General features: G+C 38.8%; 1 protein-coding gene across 1 annotated transcript; it reads left to right on the top strand.

Annotated features, from left to right (window-relative positions):
• The first annotated feature begins 7,066 nt into the window (after nucleotides 1–7,066).
• LOC101292909 (putative invertase inhibitor-like) lies at nucleotides 7,067–7,537 on the top strand. Its single transcript, XM_004301667.1, has one exon. It carries the CDS (start codon nucleotides 7,067–7,069, stop codon nucleotides 7,535–7,537), a length of 471 nt encoding a protein of 156 aa, XP_004301715.1.
• Nucleotides 7,538–17,945: the final 10,408 nt, after the last annotated feature.

The raw sequence follows: 17,945 nt of genomic DNA, 5'->3' as shown, positions 1-17,945 counted from the left end.
TGAATACATCCACAAGCTGGTATGAGCATGCCTCGTTTGTGCTTGCCATTCAAGCAAAACAAGTGTTTTATCTTGATGATCTGAAAGCTAGTGGGGGTTGGAAAGTAGTTAACGTGATGGAGCATAGAAGTATCTTTAATGCAACCACACTTCAAGGGGGCTGGGTAGAACAAAATATTGAGAATGTGGCTCTTGAACCATATCAAGAGCCTTTAACTTCTGACATCCCCGACACAAGCACTATTCGCATCAATAACGACATTCACTTCCCACAAGGCGAGTACATTCCAATTTCAGGTTTAGAGTTCGATTTCGGTTCACTGCCGTACATCCCACCTACTGACGATTTCATTAACGATGAAGATGAAGATGAAGATTTAGATGAAATTCTTGAGGATGATCTAGAAGATCTGGATTACGAGGATAGCGATTGAGTATTAAATTTATTATTAGACCTAATTCGATGTGCATGTGAACATATAACATTGTACTATGAAACTACTATATTCGTAGTGTTCAAAGATTAATTATTAAATAAATGTATTTAATGAAAAAATACATCAATATATTTTTTTGCGACGAAAAAAGCAAAAGATATGTCCTAAGCGACAAAAAAGAGTTATTCGTCACAGCTAGCGCGTACGAGTTTTGCGCCAAATATTTGGGCCCAAATTTGAATACCTAAATTGGGCCACGAAATAACTAAATTCGTCGCTTGATCTATATAACTAAATACCCAAACCCAGTTCGAACTCTATTTCGTATCGATCAACTCCGGCCAACGTCTTCACTGCTTCGACCTTGTTCCCAATTCTCCTCCCCAGAATCAGTTGAAACCCTAATCCCTAATCCCTAATCCCTCATCCATCCCTAGTTTCGAAACCCTAAACCCTAATCCCAATTCGCCTCCCCGGCTTCTCTCCCAAATTCGTCCTCCCATCCAATCCCAATTTCGGGTTCAATCCCAATTCAACTTCGCTCTCCCAATTCCAATACCAAGTTTAACCGAGTTTCAATCCCAAGCATGCCACCATTGACGAAGAAACGGGCCAGGGAGATTGCGTCGGAGAGATTACGATCGGCTTGTGCAGCCCAATTTGGTTCGAGCACGAAGGAGAATACGGCGGGGTCGACAGGAGATGTTGCTGACCAGTCACCGAAGGGAGATGTTGAAACGACGACAACTCTACCACCAGCCTTGATTGCCTCTACAGCTCCTCCATTGGATGAGGACGAGATCGACAATGTCGCCCTAGAAACTCAGGCGAGGGTATCCGATCAAGCTCAGGCGAGGGTGTCCGATAGTGTTCGACGTGGTACTAAGAAATCCACCAGACCTCCCCCAAAACGCCGACGAGGGTTCGGCAACCTAGACAAAGTCAAGCGTATTGTGAAATTCACCGGAGTGATCGAAATGGTGTATGACGACTTCATCAGAGGACCGTCTTCATCAGGAGTGAATAGCCTCCTGATCAATAGCATTGGTTGCATAATTCGATCCAAAGTCAAATTGTCGGCCGGAAACTAGGAATACATCGGTGACTCTAAGAAGAAGAAGTTGATAGACGGGCTTACGGTAAGAATCAGCTTTCTCTTTTGGTGAATGAATCGTTTGTATATGAGTTATGTCAATTTACATGGTGTATGTTTTTGGACTTGATATATGAAAGGCTTGATTTAAGCTTACAGCTTGATATATGTTTTTGCTAATGAGAATGCTGAACTGTAATTGGTCAAGAACCTCAAACATGAGTTCTCTACTTTTGTTTTAGTTCTGCTTGTATATGACTTCAATGGCCAATCAATATGTGTTGGTGTGCATATGTTACCTTTACTATAACTAGAAAAGCTGGGAAATTGGATTCTTCAATAGATGTCTTGATCTTTAAGCAGTTTTATAATCTGTAGCTGGATTTGGTAAATATTCTAATTGCTATTGCTGCATGACGCAGGACTGAAATTTGATTGTTACTTGACAATTTATGGACTCATTGAAATGTTAAGAGTGATTTCGATTTCATAACTGAAAACTGAAGGATAGATAAGAGGAAAATGATCAAAATTTTAGTCATTTTTATAAATTTTGGTTTTAATAGTCCATGCAAAGTACTAAATTGATATGCTTCATCTGAGTTATGGTGATCGACTTGGTTCTGTTGGAGTTGGACTTATCACAGTCTACAAGTTGTGTGTGAGTGTGCAGAAATTAGTCCTGAAATTGTAGGCTTGAGGCTCATTGTTTCAAGTTGACCATGATATTAATAGGATTCCTCTAGATTTTCTTATGAAAATGTGTGTACTTTTAGCTGATGCTATGACAAAGGAAGTGCCTTGTCATTTTAGAATCAGCTTTCTGTTTTGGTGAATGAGTCGCTTTGCAAATTTAGGATTATTTGGGCTTCCATTTACTGCCAGCCTTATTCTCTTTACCTTACTGCCAGCCTTATGCAGATGCAAATTTAGGATTACTTGGGTTTCATGATATATGTTGGACTAGTGTATATTACTTGATTGTGTTATAGGTGCCTCTACAGTTTTATAATCTTGTTTTTGGACTGATGAAGTGACTTGATGGGTTGGATTATGGTCTGAATGTATGGTTTGTGTGCGAGTTGTGTTCATTTTTTAAGGAGATGGTTCCATGATTGCTGCAACTTTGATATGTTGAATGTTTTATGATTGTATTGCTGCTGAAAGTGATTAGTCTGATGAGTTGTTGTTTGTGTTATAGCCGTATTTTACAATTGATTTTGCTGATAAACGGATGTGGGCGTGGCTTGACGATAAGGCGGGTATCATATATCGAGATTGGAAGGGGGACTTTTCAAGGCACTATAAGAAGTATGGGAGAGAAATAATTCCGCCAGATATGATACACAGGCAGGATGAGTGAGACTGGCTTTGCTGGCACTTTGAGTCGCCTGATTTCAAGGTAACTTTTTGCTTTTTGGTACGAGTTGATATAGTTGATAGAGTTGCTGATTGGTTGGAGTATGCATGAGTTGTTGCTGCAGGGTATGCATGAGTTGTTGGACTTGTTTTTTCCTGCAGGGTATGCATGAGTTCTTGTATGCATGATAAATTGAATTGTCTAGGTTTCTCTGAGTTTTCAGCCTTACCTTTGCTTGATATATGAATGATGGTTTTGGTTATGGCAAAACATAAGGGCAATACAAAGAGGCAAAGGCTTTTAAGTTTCTCTTCTATACCTTTGTGTGTCCCCAAAATAAATCTGCCATGCCCTTCATGATCAGTGAAGAAGCTAAGGCCCTTTTTATCCTTCAATTAGTTTTCAACTAAGCTTTCCTTTTCCTTTGTGCTTTGTTGGTCTTGATTTTGGTTCCTTTGTTTTTCTTTCCCTGACATTATGAATATGAATGTGATGGTGTCTAAGAGAGGCGTATATAGCAGGGCTTGGTTTTAGTTTGGTAGATATGAAGAGAGAGGCGTATATAGCAGGGCCTAGTTTTAGTTTGGTAGATATGAATATAGGGCATATATAGCAGGGCCTGGTTTTAGTTTGGTAGATATGAATATAAGGCATATATGCATGTGAAGCTGTATATGTAAGTTGTGAGATTACCAGTTTCCTAGCAAATGACTTGTGGTTACAATCTTGAAAATAAATATCTTCATTACATGACTACTGGCTTACCCATTTCACCAAATAAAGAAAATCTAATTAGGCATATAAATGAATTGGAGTAAAGAATAAATTTCCAAGCTGATCCTCATATTTCAGTTTCAGTTTCATAAGGCTATAGACCACATTAAAATATCATAATGGTGGTGCTCTTAATCTCGTACAGAAATAGGCTTTATTAAAGGTCTAGAAAACATTAGTGTTAGGTCCAAAACATTAGAACAAAAGGGCTTCCAAAATGTAATCTCATTATCTTTTTTTTTTGTCTTCAGTTTGTATTATATATAGCTGCTGTTTTGATAGAGTTTATACCTTATTACCAAATCCTCTACTCTTTCTAGCTAGATGATTTTTGGGGTGTTAGAAATTGACATATATATTGTCCTAGATGATGTTTGAAGTATACTAGCTAGATTATGCATGTTTTTCCTAATATTTTTTTTTTAAGAAATAGAACCGTACACCTGTTTTAGACTAAGCTTTTCAATAAACATTAGAGGTTTAGAGGTTATAATTCATATGACCAAATTTGGTTCTTTTCTACTATATTTAAGCGAGTATAGTGCTAGTTCATGTTTATGTATGCAAGAGGGTACGTACTATTTGAGATTTTAGTTAACATACAAGATCAGTTGCATGTTATTGCGGCAGGGAAGAATTTTATCAATTCTTCTGATACACACCTCATCATGAAATACCACTATATATCTGTTCTCTAATAATTATTGTGCCCAAGTAACAACAAAAGATCTAAAACATATAATTCATGTTTAAAGTGATATCGATTGAGCTTTGCACTATGAAGTCATGGTTTTCTTAACCTCTTCGTCAATTTTACAATAGGTTCCAAACAGAAGTACATTAATCATAGGATCATGAGGCTAGCTAATAGCAAATGAGTAAACAGTTCGTGTTCAGATGATCTGTGAGAAGCTAGTTTCATGTTAAATAAGCTAGCCACAGATCTAGTTTCATGTTAAATAAGCTAGCTAGTAAATGAGTTTCCTATGCATGTTGATCAAACTAGCATAGGAAACTCATGTTAACAATAATAATTTTGTTATTATTAGATGATGTGGTAGAAGCTTGATGATCCATTATATTGTTGTTAACTACTATGTGATTGGCAGACACGATCGGCGGCTAACACGACCAACCGTGGTAAGAAGGAGTCGGAGCACCACACGGGGCGGCTACCTATCATCTACAGGGTGGTCCACCACAAAGAAAAGGGTGAGGAATTTCCTGTTATCCCAGCTTACACGGACATGGCAGTGAAATGAATGACATGCAAAACATCACGTACTGAACGAATCCAAAGTTGGTGCATGTAGTAAATATATCTATACGTGATCAAGGAGTCATTGACTTGATCATCTTCAAATCTTGCTACTGTCAGCATGTATAAAACCTAATCACCAATGGATAAGGTTAAGATATGTTAATACATGTGATGCATCAACTTTGTCCTCAAGTTGTAAAATGAGTCCTCAAAATAGTAATATTAGTCCTTAAAGTTGTAATATGAGTGGTTAAAGTTGTAAAAAAATTAGTTACAACTTTAGTCCTCATTTGTCCTTAAAGTGGTAATTGAGTCATCAAAGTTGTAATATGAGTTCTCAAAGTTGTAACAACTATTTTTTTTAATCACTTAAAGTACTCAATTACCACTTTAAGAATACATTTTACCATTTTAAGGATGATAAATAATGTTGTAACTAGAAAATTTTACAACTTTAAAGACTAATATTACAACTTCGAGGACTAATATTACTAGTTTGAGGACTCAATTTACAAAGTTGATGCATCACATTATTCACATGCATTAACACATTGTAGAATTTTCCATCGCGAATTATCTAGATAGTTTGATTGAGCAATATTTACCACATATCGCATTTTCATAAAATTTCAGCTTTCAGATAAGATGTCTCTAAAGATTGAATAAAATCTGCAATCAAAAATCTTTTTTACCTAATAGAAACTAATTATATTCGATCACCAACCCAGTCCAAGTATATGTGAAGTTTATGACATACGTAAAGATCAAGTTCTACCTAGATATTAAAAATGATGGCCGGGGGTAAATATATACTCACTTGTAGAACTGCCAGTAACTAGCATAGCAGTGCCGCGAACTGGGTTATTTTCATCTTCAACCTCCTCCTTGTAGCTAGGTGGTGGCGACGACCGCGGCGGCGGCGGAGTCAAAGTCGGTTTAGGAGGGGCTGATCTGATGGAGCCATACTCATGAGGAGGCCTAGGAGCTTGCTCTCCCCGAGCCACCTTATTCACGTACATCTCTGCTTCTCATCATGTCATGCGGATCCATTTGCGCAGACGACATAGCTAAATCCGATCTGTCTGTTCTTTCTTGGTGTTTTGTTCTGTATCTGAAATTTGCAACCGCAAACATATATCTGATAGGCGTGCCTTTTATATATACTATTTGCCAAGCGGTGGAGTACACAAATGTAAGCATCTGCATGTAAACTCCTACGTAGCCACGTATTCTGCTGTGTGCCTGCTGTGTCTTCTAAACCATTTGTCAGGACCAGGAATGTGCTCAAACAATGGCAGTGATTCAAATTTTCACTGCGGATCAAAGTCGCTTTTGATTAATTAGTAAAAATCCGTGATTGAGGTAAACATGCAGATCGGGGTAACGCTTTATTATTCATCAGTTACCACTAGTTATTCACTACAGTAATTGTCTAACTTAATTGAGATAATATATTGTCATAAAATTAATATCAAGATTCAAGATTTTGATCGTCTTCGTTCGACAACAGAGTATAACGATTCAATAGATGGACTCTTCATGACTGAACACAACATGGAGTACGAGGGCAAAACACGTTTGTAACGGTCATGAACTTTAATTTTCTTTTCTAAATTAACTTTCATTGATTATCCAAATTAATCTCAAAGAAATCTTTGACTTCATTTCCAAAAATAAGAAGAAACTATTGACTAGTTTATGAGTGATTTCGTACGTTGGTGCGAGTAGCTGGTCGATCAACATGATTTTAAAGCAAATTATAAGAAAACCCTTGCATATGATCTGGAGCTAAGAAGATGCTTTGTATATACATTCAATGTAATTCTCCTTATTATGGAAAACAATGAATCGTTACAGATTTTAATTTTTCTTACCCAAAAGAAAACACCGTATTTAGTCAATAATATTCAGACTTTAATAGACAATGAAAGGGGATATATTTCTTCCCTTTGTATGAAAAACTTCCCCATATCTTACCATAAAGATATGTTCTATGTGTGTATATATACGTACCCTTTGTGTTACATTTCACACAACACTCCTCTGAATTGGCTCTGATCTTATTCTTTAATCTTGATCAACTTCTCACAATGAGGTCTCTCTTCCTTACCATCCTTTTTGTCGTGCTATGTCACAGCACAATGGGCGATGATCTCGTCCAACAAGCTTGCAAGAAAGCCGCAGACGGTGACAAAGCCTTGAACTACAACTTCTGTGTCTCAACCCTCGAGGCCAGCCCGGGAAGCAAGGGTGCAGATCTTGCAGGACTAGTCGGAATCGCACTTGACCTAACCACAAAGAAGGCCACGAGCATCAAGTCCACCATAACAAAGCTTCAGAGCGATCCAAAAGTTGACAAGTCTGCGCTACAAGACTGCGCAGAACTTTTTTCGGATGCCCTTGATAGTCTGGGACAAGCGACCAGTGCATTCAAGTCCAAAGATTATGGCTCAGCTCTTACACAGCTCAGCGCCTCCTTGGATGCACCTGATACTTGTGAAACTGGGTTCAAAGAGAAGAAAGCAGTGTCACCTTTGAGCAAAGACGACGCTGACTGCACTCAGTTGAACATCATATGTCTTGCTTTTATCAACCAGTTGCGCGGGGCATAGTTAATTAACATTTATCTTTACAATAAAAGTTAGAAAAAAATTCAATCTTTATTGACCTACCTTGTTATCACAAAGAAGAAGAAAAATGTAACGGCCGGTTGAATAATAACTTGTTTTCTTACCCTTGATTAAGTTTCTTGGCTTTTCTTATGCAAACTTTTTTAAGTTTTAACTTTACTAGACTTATTATCTGATATGTTACTTCTACCATTTTAAGTAAACCATATTGTGTTAACTCATCTAGAGTCTACCTTACGTTTTAGCTTATACATATACTCAATCAAATTGTTTTGTTAAATTATGTTGTTGTGCTACAACATTTTACATGTAAGATAAACTTCATGTGGATTACCAATTAAAATTTGGTTCACCTAGCTAGCAATATTATTTCCTCTGAATTGTATTCTAATTGCCTGCACTACCCAAACTTCCCCTTCATTTCTTTTGCATAGATAGGTATTGGTGCCAAGTTCTACTGTCTCAACGAGTTAATAAATTGTCGGTGAATGTGTCTTGTTTCAATATCCAAAGGATGAGGCTCTTATATTTCAATTACCAATAACCAACTCACACATATGATCACAATTAAGCTGTGCAAAAGCATGAGCAATATTACTAGATTTGTGAAGTGCAATGTTAATTGTGTGAAGCAGTTTGTTAAAATCATCCGCCAGTACGCCATATATATGAAACATAGACAGTACGCCATATACCTGCTAGAGGAGAAAATTGAGATCATGGATTATTTGATAATTTCCAAGAATTTGCTATTTAAATTGAGATTGTCGAGGAAACCGAATTAAATCCTATAGCAATCTAACCGAGTAGGCAGAGAAAATGTCACACCCCGGTCCCGACGTCAGTGAGTTTTAAACACCGGACGCCGATTCCGAGGCGTGAACGAGTGTTACAAAGCGGAATAAAATAAAAACACTATCTTCTAGGCTCGTCGGCTACCATTTCCCAGCTCGATCAAATCTAAGTACTTTTCTGCAAAATATTAGAGATGAGTGGGTGAGCATAACCATGCGCTCAGTGAGTAGACTAGTGTAATATGCCCGCAAAACCATGTCATTTTACACATGCTACAAAATACGTATATCGTATACACATCACTTCAAACAATTCATCACATTGCACAATCATTTCTTATTGGATATCCTTCAATTTAGTGATCCCCACGGGAACCTAATGACCTTCAAATCCTATACCTCTGTGTGTCACATCCTTACTTCGGCATAACCAATCATGAAGTTCACATGTTCCATGACTAGTTAAACAATGGATCCAACACATAATAATATATAAACTCCACATATTTCGTAAATAGACATGCTTCACTATAAAAATAGAGAGATATTTCCTAAATAGCTCAAAATCATGTTTTTTCGATTATTTTAATAGCAAATAAGAATATTTTAAACATATTACACAAACCCACTCACCTCGACAAAGCGAAACTCCACCACGAATACCGATCGTAAACTGAGCCTCCTAAAATGAGCCATCTAAAAATTACCGTTGGATCTAACCCAAATTTCAAGAATAGGAAGAGGACATCGATACGAACCCGTAGCTCTTCACGGATTCAAAATCAGAGTTACGGATCAAAAGTTATGATCCGTCGAAGTTTAATCGTAAATTCTAGAGAGAGAAACTTTTAGAGAGAGAAAGAGAAACAAATTTAGCACGGAGAGCGGGATGGGGCTAATCTCCTATTAATAGGGTCAGATTTGCCACGTGGCACACCACCATTGGTGGAAAAAGATGACACATGTCAATCCAACACAAAGCTATTCTCTCTTATGCCATTATGCGACATATGGCAGATGACTAATCTTGTTGCTGACGTCAGCGTCAGCTGGTCTCCATTCCATGGCCACATGCCTCTCTCTCAACCAATCTGAGCTTACCACGTCAGCAATTCTTATCATCTGAACAAAATTTTGAAAAATCGTTAAAAATGGTTCGGGACTCCGAAAAATTCACCGAAAAATACGGCAAACTCGTGGCGACCTCTACTTTCTATTTCTAAAAAGAAAATAATTTTTTTAAGAAATTTTAAAAATCAGGATGTTACAGAAAATAAGCAAGTGAGAGTACCAAAAGAACACGCATTGTCTCCATCATGTTTTCTCATGCTTAGTGACACGACCCACCCCGAATTTCACCCTGAAACCCGGAGTAAGTCGTGCGGGAACCACCTCCAAGGAAAATTTACTGAGAAGATTGACAAAATCTCCCTTGAAAATAGACAACCCTAACTCGAAAATTCCAAATTACACTCTTAATACAACACGTCCAAACATCACATAATTATCCTTCAGAAATTCTAAACATAATATACAATAATCCCAAAGTATTCAGAGCTACTAGACACTAGCGGAAACAAGAAAACACGAGTAGGTTAAACATGTAACCTACTGATAAAAACTGACGGAAATGCGGGTGACTATGCCTCGCCTCCTATTAGATCCAACACGAACTCTGCAGACTGGGCAATTTAAAACGAAGGGCCCAGGGGAAAACATTTAATAACGTTAGAGTGAGTGGACAAAAATAAAATAATAAATAAAATATTTATGTTTCCCTAAATTAATTTCTAAGGAAAAATCGAATGCATGCCGCAAGCGATAAAACTTTTATCTCATAAAATATCGAGCCTCTCAGACTCTATAATATATGTATGTATTTACACTCGTCCATACTCCCTATATAAATTCATGGGTCTATATAGGGCTACTACGCTCGCGTCCAACGCTCACGTTACGCCTTAATGCGGTGCTACACTACGCCATTAAGGTGGACAGACGGGTGTATAAATATGTGTCCATACCCCCTATGTGAATTAAACACTCATATAGGGCTACTACGCTCACGTCCAACGCTTACGTCACACCATAATGCGGCTATATGCTACGCCATTAAGGTGGACAGACACATATGGCTAGGTAGCATTTTATATACATATTCTCTCATAAATACATATTTATATCCATCAAAAATCCCATTTTCGGTAACTCTCCAAGAGAAATAAAATTCGTCAAATTAAAATGACGTCAAAATATTCCGCAACAATTATTGTTCAACCATGAACTCTAGCATGCATTTTATTTAAAACAAAAGTGCACTCACAAATTAGGCCTAAGCCTGATGTCGATCTGGGGCCTCGTATGCTCGAGCCTCCTCACGTCCTGTTCCAAATATAATATTAATTTCCCAACTAACAATCCAATATTTAATCAAAATAGGCAAAATTACCCGAGAGCCATAAATACGCTCATCATTGCCTAACTTCGATATTCTTTAATCGAAACGATCGGAACTTAAATATCATACTCGACAGTCGTAAATATAACCTCCCCAAAAATACGATTTAAATCCTACGGCCGGATTCTACATTAATTAACCGCCAAAAATACCAAACTTCGGAAATTCACAAACCTATTCAAATCTCATCCAAAAATTCCATAAATCACATCAATATAATCCCCTTAATATTCCACATTTAAAACCCTAAAAATCTCCCAAACCGCGGTGGCTCCGCCGGCAGCGGCGGCCGGAGGCCGATTCCGGCGACCTCCGATTCTTATGAAATTTTGACAGAATAATCTTCTCATCATGCTCTACAACTTTCCTAACTAGCACAAACACCAATTCCAAGCCTAACTAGAGTAATCGACTAAAAACATAAAAAACGCCATAAAACTTCCACATCAAATTTCTCCTTACCTAGCTCAAGAGGGAGTGAGTCCTTTTAGAGCAAGGCTGCTGGGTTGGAGGGCTACAAAACCGTACCAAGCTTGCCCGGATTGGTGGCCGGAGGAAGGAGTTCCCGCGACGTGAAACCTAACACAGTCGGACCTCTCGGGCCCGATATCTTCCTCACGGCGGCGCTAGGGGAGCTGTCAGTGGTCCAAGAAGGTTGCTGGGTTGATGGCCGACCGAACGGGACCGGTGCGGCGGCGGTTGGTGGCTGGACAGCGGCGAACAGCCAAGAAGAAAACCGGCGGGGAGAAAGGGCTTGGGTGCGGGAAAACCGGGATGGAGAGAGAGAGAAAAAGGGCTGGGCTTTTTCCACCCCTTGGCCCGGTCCAACCTTCTTATACCACCCAAATCCAAAATAAAACACCCCGAAAAATAATACCCGAATAAAAATTACCTTTTACTAGCTAAAATTTATCATTTTTACCGTCGTCATATTTTCTCCCACGAATAATTCCCCGAAATTAATCGTCTCTTAAAACACCTCTAGGGACCAATTAAACTATTACCTCAATGACGGAGACGGTTAAATTCTTATTATAATCAAGCTAGTAAATAAGGAAAAATATATAAGGGTCGGGATGTGACACTTAGTATATATGCTATTGATCGGCTACTACTTTCTTGTATACTATTAATCTACAATGATGCTGCTTTCTCATGCTTAGTATATATATTATCGATCGGCTACTTTCTCATAGTACGTATACTAATAATCTACGCTATTAGTGCGTACTTCTAAGTTTTGTGGAATATCTTATTGAGCGTTTGTGAGAAAATTTGCGTAAGATAGATATTTGAGTTAATCATGAAGTTTAACTCAAATTTGTACTGAAACATGGTGATCAATCTAGATCAAATTAGTTGTCCTCTAATTCTAGTTCTAACAATATATAAAGCATTCACGATCGTGATAGAAATGATGAACCAAATCAATGAGAGTTTCAGCACTTAGTTTTTCTGGTTAATTGGTTTAAGAAACTTTGGGTAGAGATCCAATTGATAAGAGAGAAGCCTAGAAAAATTAAAAGGGAAATGCCCATTTAGTACTAATTTAAACCCCTTATTGCTTATTCTAATATAAGGTGTTTTTATTTGTGCCTAAATACACAAATATATATTAAAGTCATAATAAAATAATAATTTTTATATATTTTTAAGACAATTTTACCCTCACAACTTCAACATGTATAATAAGAGAGCAAGTGAAAGAGTGAGAAGACTTTGCCGGAACCTCACCGAACTCCGGTCGCCGGACTCCGATCATTGGTTACTGGTTGCCGAAATTTCTTCGATCGTCGGTTATTGACCCCTAGTAACTCAGATTTTCTCCGGTCGTCGGATTTCAGTCACCGGTAACTCGGTTACTCACCCTCAATAATCGGTTACTGACCCCCAATAATCGGTTACTGACCCCTAGTAATCAGTTACTGACCCTTAATAATCGTGTTACTAACCCCTAATAATTAGCCAAAACACAGAATAATGAAGAAGATGAAGATAGAAGAAGAATAAGAAGGTAATTTCCAACCAAAAAAGAATCTTCTCCTCTTCTCCCCTTCTCCCCTTAATAAAAAAAAAAATTGAGAAATCACCATCTTCATCCTTCTCCATCTCATTGCAACCTGTAAATGTCACATCCCGGTTCTTAAGTTAATTTACGGTTATTGACTTTTAGGTTACTTTGACATTTTACTGAGTTGAGTAACCGTTTACTATTTAAGGACCCTAGAGTTGACTTTTTGTAGGAAAATTATTTTGGGAAAACTTTCTTCATGAAAGTCGTGGATGACGTTAAGTAGAGTTCATAGGCACCTAGCACGCTTAAATCGGAGATAGCATGTAAAAGTTGTCAGATAAAAAGGGTAAACATTAGTTGGTAAATGGGTAAATTTTTATTAGGCTTTATTTTTGTGGGTGTTTTAAGTGATGGACCGGGTAAATTTTTAGTTGGTTTGTGAAGCCCAACACCCACACTCTCTCTCTTTCTCTCCCTTCTCTCTTCTCTCTCTCGAGCCTACCCCGACCCGCAGAAGACTTCAGCTCCGCCCGCCGCCGTTCGGCCACCAGAGACTGCCGGACCACCCCAGTTCAGACCCCCATCGCCTCCCCTGCCTTCCTGGGCCGGTGTCCGAGCCGGTGACGTCGCCGGACGGGAGGAGAACTCCTTTAGAGTTCTGACTGCTCCTTCGCCGGAGCTCCCACCTCCGGCCATCATAGCTCATGATTTTTAGCTCATCTTGTAGCTCTCATGAAGGTTAGTGATCCCTCAAAAGGAATCAACTTAATTCGATTGTGGTAAGGAGAGATGTTTAATTGAAGTTCTAGGGATTTATGGATGTTTTGGTTCGATTACCCTAGTTAGCCTTAGAATTGGACTAAGTGCTAGTTATGAAAGTTGTTGTGTATGATGCGAGGATTATTCTGTTAAAATTTAGGAGGTATTGGACATTGCCAGAGTTCGGCTGCCCGCCGCCGATGCTGGCAGAGCAAGCGGCGGCGCTGCCCCTTAGGGGTAGCTTTTCATGTTTTTGAGTTTGTTTTTATGAGAGGAGTTTAATGAAGTAAAATTTAGAATTTTTGGAGAAGTTTTGATAAGGATTGAGATTTTTCCAAGATTAAGGATTTTACTGGTTGTTATAATGAAAATCCGGCCGTTGGATTTCCTTGGTATTTAGCCTAGAATGTTAGAATTGATGAATTAAGGTTGTGGTAGAGTTTGATGTGAATCCGTGAGTTTAACCCTAATAAGAGTAGTGGGTTAAACGGAAGAGAGTTAGATGTTTTTATTTACGTATTTATTTTCTGGAATTGAAGTTTGGTTCTAAGCATGGTTGTTGTGCCAGGATGCAAAGGGAACCTCACTTGAGTGGTGATGCGAATATCGTCGGGCTTATGCCTAAATTAGTGAGTAGACTTTTATTTTGAATAAATTGCATGCGACAATTAAATTATGAATATCTCCTCTATAATTATTGTTTTTATTTGTCCACATTGAGATTTGTAAAAGATTACCGAAAAATGGGATTTTCGGTACTTCTCAATCATATATAGATCCGAATATATTTTGACGTGTGAGACATCTCATTGAGTATTGTTGCATTGCTTTGTTGAGTAGGCCAGGATACTTATCTCGTGAGCTCGATCTAGTGGGCCGGGACACTTATCCCGTGGGCTCTATCCAGTGGGCCGGGATATTTATCTTGTGAGCTCAATATGATCTTCTTATTTCATCGTATAAGGGTTGTTGTATATTGATTATTGCTAGCTAACCATTATTAGCGGTCCTCATCATAAGAAAGTAGAGCGCTTAGCGTAGGACACTATTATAGCTTGGGAGGCAACCGATTGGTATTTATATATATTTGTTAGCTAGCCATTATTAGCGGTCCTCACTATAGGTGAGTAGAGCGCTTCGCGTGAGACGCTATTATAGCCTGGGAGGCACCAACCCGAGTCTGCGAGGCTCCTTTTACATGGTGATAACTCTTCCCCTTATTTTGTTCTTCTCGGTTATGTATTTGATTAACCAGCGGGGCTGGTTTATCTCTTCTTACGAGATTTTTTTATTTGATTAACCAGCGGGGCTGGTTTGTCCATTCATATGGGTTTCTGGATTTAAGCTATTTGATTTATCAAGATTGCGTGCAGCTAAAAGTTTTTAAAGTTGAATTGTGGGAAAGTATTTAAATTGCGTATTGTTAAATTATTTTTGTCCACTCACTCTAACGATTTTAAATTACTTTCTCCTGGGCCTTTTGGTTTTAAATGCCTAGTTTGTAGGCTAAGTTATTTGAGGTCGAGCGTACATGAAGTTGAAGCATAGTCAGAGGCTGCTTCCGTTTATTCTTTAGTCATTGTTTTTCGTTTAACTTTAGATATGTTCTGATAACTAGTTAATGAATTAATGTTGGCTATTGGTGGTTGTGGGATTATTTTAGTTGAGAAATTGTTATATTGGGAGATGTGATGAACTTGGGGAGCAAGAAGACTCCAGGTGTTGAGGATGGATGTTTGTTTGTAGAAATGTTAAGTTGGATTTTTCAGGTAAGGGTTGTCCATTTTCAAGGAAGGTAATTTTCGGTAAATTTTCCTTGAAGGTGGACCCCGCAGGATTTACCTCGGGTTTCAGGGTGAAATTCGGGGTGGGTCCTGATAGTAAAGCAGTTAAGAGGCCAAGTTTCCCAAAAATCAGTTGTATCTGCTCCCAAAATCCCAACCAAAGAAGATTACCGTGGAAGAGGAGGAGAAGCTTCTCTCCACCATCGCAACTTCCAAGCCTGTGGTCTGACGCCGCACCGATGAAGTGAGATGAAGTGACGTGACGTGAGCAGACACTCCAAGCCTCCACCTGCCGTCACAATCATCGGTCGTCGAATCCTAGCCTCTCAAAGTCTCGAACTCGATCGATACATGAGATTTTTTCGGCGTCATTGTCGTCTGTTTGGCCAACCAACTAGATCAACGATGCTAATCTTGCCGTCGCGGTTGGCATCGAGGACATCAAATGCGGGTGGATCGGAGATCGGGCCGGAGATCGAAGAAAGAGGACGAAGAGGTCAGGGTCATCGTCGACGTTAGAGTCCGGCCAGTGGGATGGTCGATGTTGATTCCATAGAGAGAGAGAGAGAGAGAGAGAGAGAGAGAGAGAGAGAGAGAGAGAGAGAGAGAGAGAGAGAGAGAGAGAGAGAGAGAGAGAGAGAGAGAGAGAGAGAGTAGTAGTAGTAACGTAGTAAGTAGTAGTAGTAGTAGTAGTAGTACGTAGTAGTAGTAGTAGTAGTACGTAGTACGTACGTAGTACGTAGTACGTAGTAGTACGTACGTAGTACGTACGTACGTACGTACGTACGTAGTACGTACGTACGACGTAGTAGACGTAGTACGTACGTACGTAGAGTACGTACGTACGTACGACGACGAGAGTACGACGAGAGTACGTAGTACGTACGAGACGAGAAANACGAGTACAGATCGTTTTAAANAGGAANCGTCGTTAGTACCCTTACGAGGNTTTACCCGAGAGTGTACCCGAGTTTAGGCCGAGTTACCGGAGCCGAGGTNAGTGNGTAGNTTANAGANGANGANAGAGAGAGAGNAGANNAGNNGANGAGANAGAGNNAGAGNNGAGAGNGAGAGAGAGAGAGAAATCAGATTGGAATGAATGGTTGTAGAGATAGGAATATATGAGTGGTTGTAGCTTGTTATAAGCTGGGGGTATCATGGTTTTTTTTATAAGAATCATTGGAATGAATTATTGTAAAAGATTTTTATTAGATTGGAGTTTAGAAACCATGTTTTTGAGTATTTGGGCATTTTCCCATATTAAAATGAATAAGAGGCATGCAACATGATCTTGATAGCTGAAAAGAAAAATGACAGTCAATTAACAAATGGAATTATGGAAGTCTTCCTGGTATATAAACGTACTCATCATAACATATGTAAATTAGGATTAACTATAGCTATCGTCTGGTAAATGTAAGGTGGATCATTCATATCAATCATCATTGTGTTTACCATAGATGAAGAAACCTAGCTAGCTAGCAGATCAAACTCGATCATGCATGGCGGTTAATTGGACACGTAATATATATCAACTTTTTCACCCATGTATGCAAGAAAGACCAAAAATAGGCCAGCCCTAGCTACCGTATCGGGCAATTGCACATTCAGTGCCGGAAAAGAGCTATAGCTACCAATTTCACCGAACTCTAGAGTCCCCCTCATTTCCCAGATTAGGTTTGTTTGGTTCACACATTACTGTGACAGATCCTTTTCCTCCAGAAACAGCTAGAGCCCTTTGTTTCTGCATGCATTTCCCATTCTCGTGAAACTGTCCCTTCCCTTTCAACACATGCAATACCACTAGATTGAGATTCATATAAGTTCACAACACAGGTGTAGATGATGTTGATATAATGCACTTCCTAGTCAGGAACGAATTATATACATTATGAACAATAACTTAAATTGATCATGATTAATATTGCTTGTGTAGTTGTACGTTCGAGTTGACATGCACTTTGATGCATAATGTATCCATCCTCTTTACTTATAAATCAATTTTTTTTTAGAGGACTTATAAATCAATTTATTTTGGATTGTACGCTTTCAAATTTTACAAGGATCGGAGCTCGAGTAGATATCCCACTAGACAATCACAAAAATATATCGTTGCCTGATCAAAGTAACGTTTCCATATTTTCATAAGTACGTACTTCCATTCTTTTCTCGGTCCATCTCAATTTGAAACGTTTTAATTTCGTGCAGTCAAGCAATATCAAGATTCTAGTGAAGCTAGCCATCGATGAGGCTACAGCCAGCACCCTGGATATTTAAAATCGATCACAACCATCGTCCGGTCACTACCTCGATCTCTTACATGATCAAATCAAAGGAACATTATGGTCACACTACCAGGACAAGCACTTTAGCCGACGAAAAATTTTCGTCGGCCTGTTATCTTAATTCGTCGGCTAACATCTTAGCCGACGAAGGCTAGTCGGCTATAGTGTCGTCGGGAAAAGGTCGTCTGTGATGACTTTAGCCGACGAAATTTTTTTTTTTCGTCGGCTATAGTCCCACAGTTAGCCGACGAAAAACATGTCGTCGGTTTTTTTCCCAGACTTTAGCCGACGAACAA

The sequence above is a fragment of the Fragaria vesca genome, linkage group LG5 (assembly GCF_000184155.1).
Source record: "Fragaria vesca subsp. vesca linkage group LG5, FraVesHawaii_1.0, whole genome shotgun sequence".
NCBI classification, from domain to species: domain Eukaryota; kingdom Viridiplantae; phylum Streptophyta; class Magnoliopsida; order Rosales; family Rosaceae; genus Fragaria; species Fragaria vesca.
This window is presented reverse-complemented; position numbering and strand designations above follow the sequence as displayed.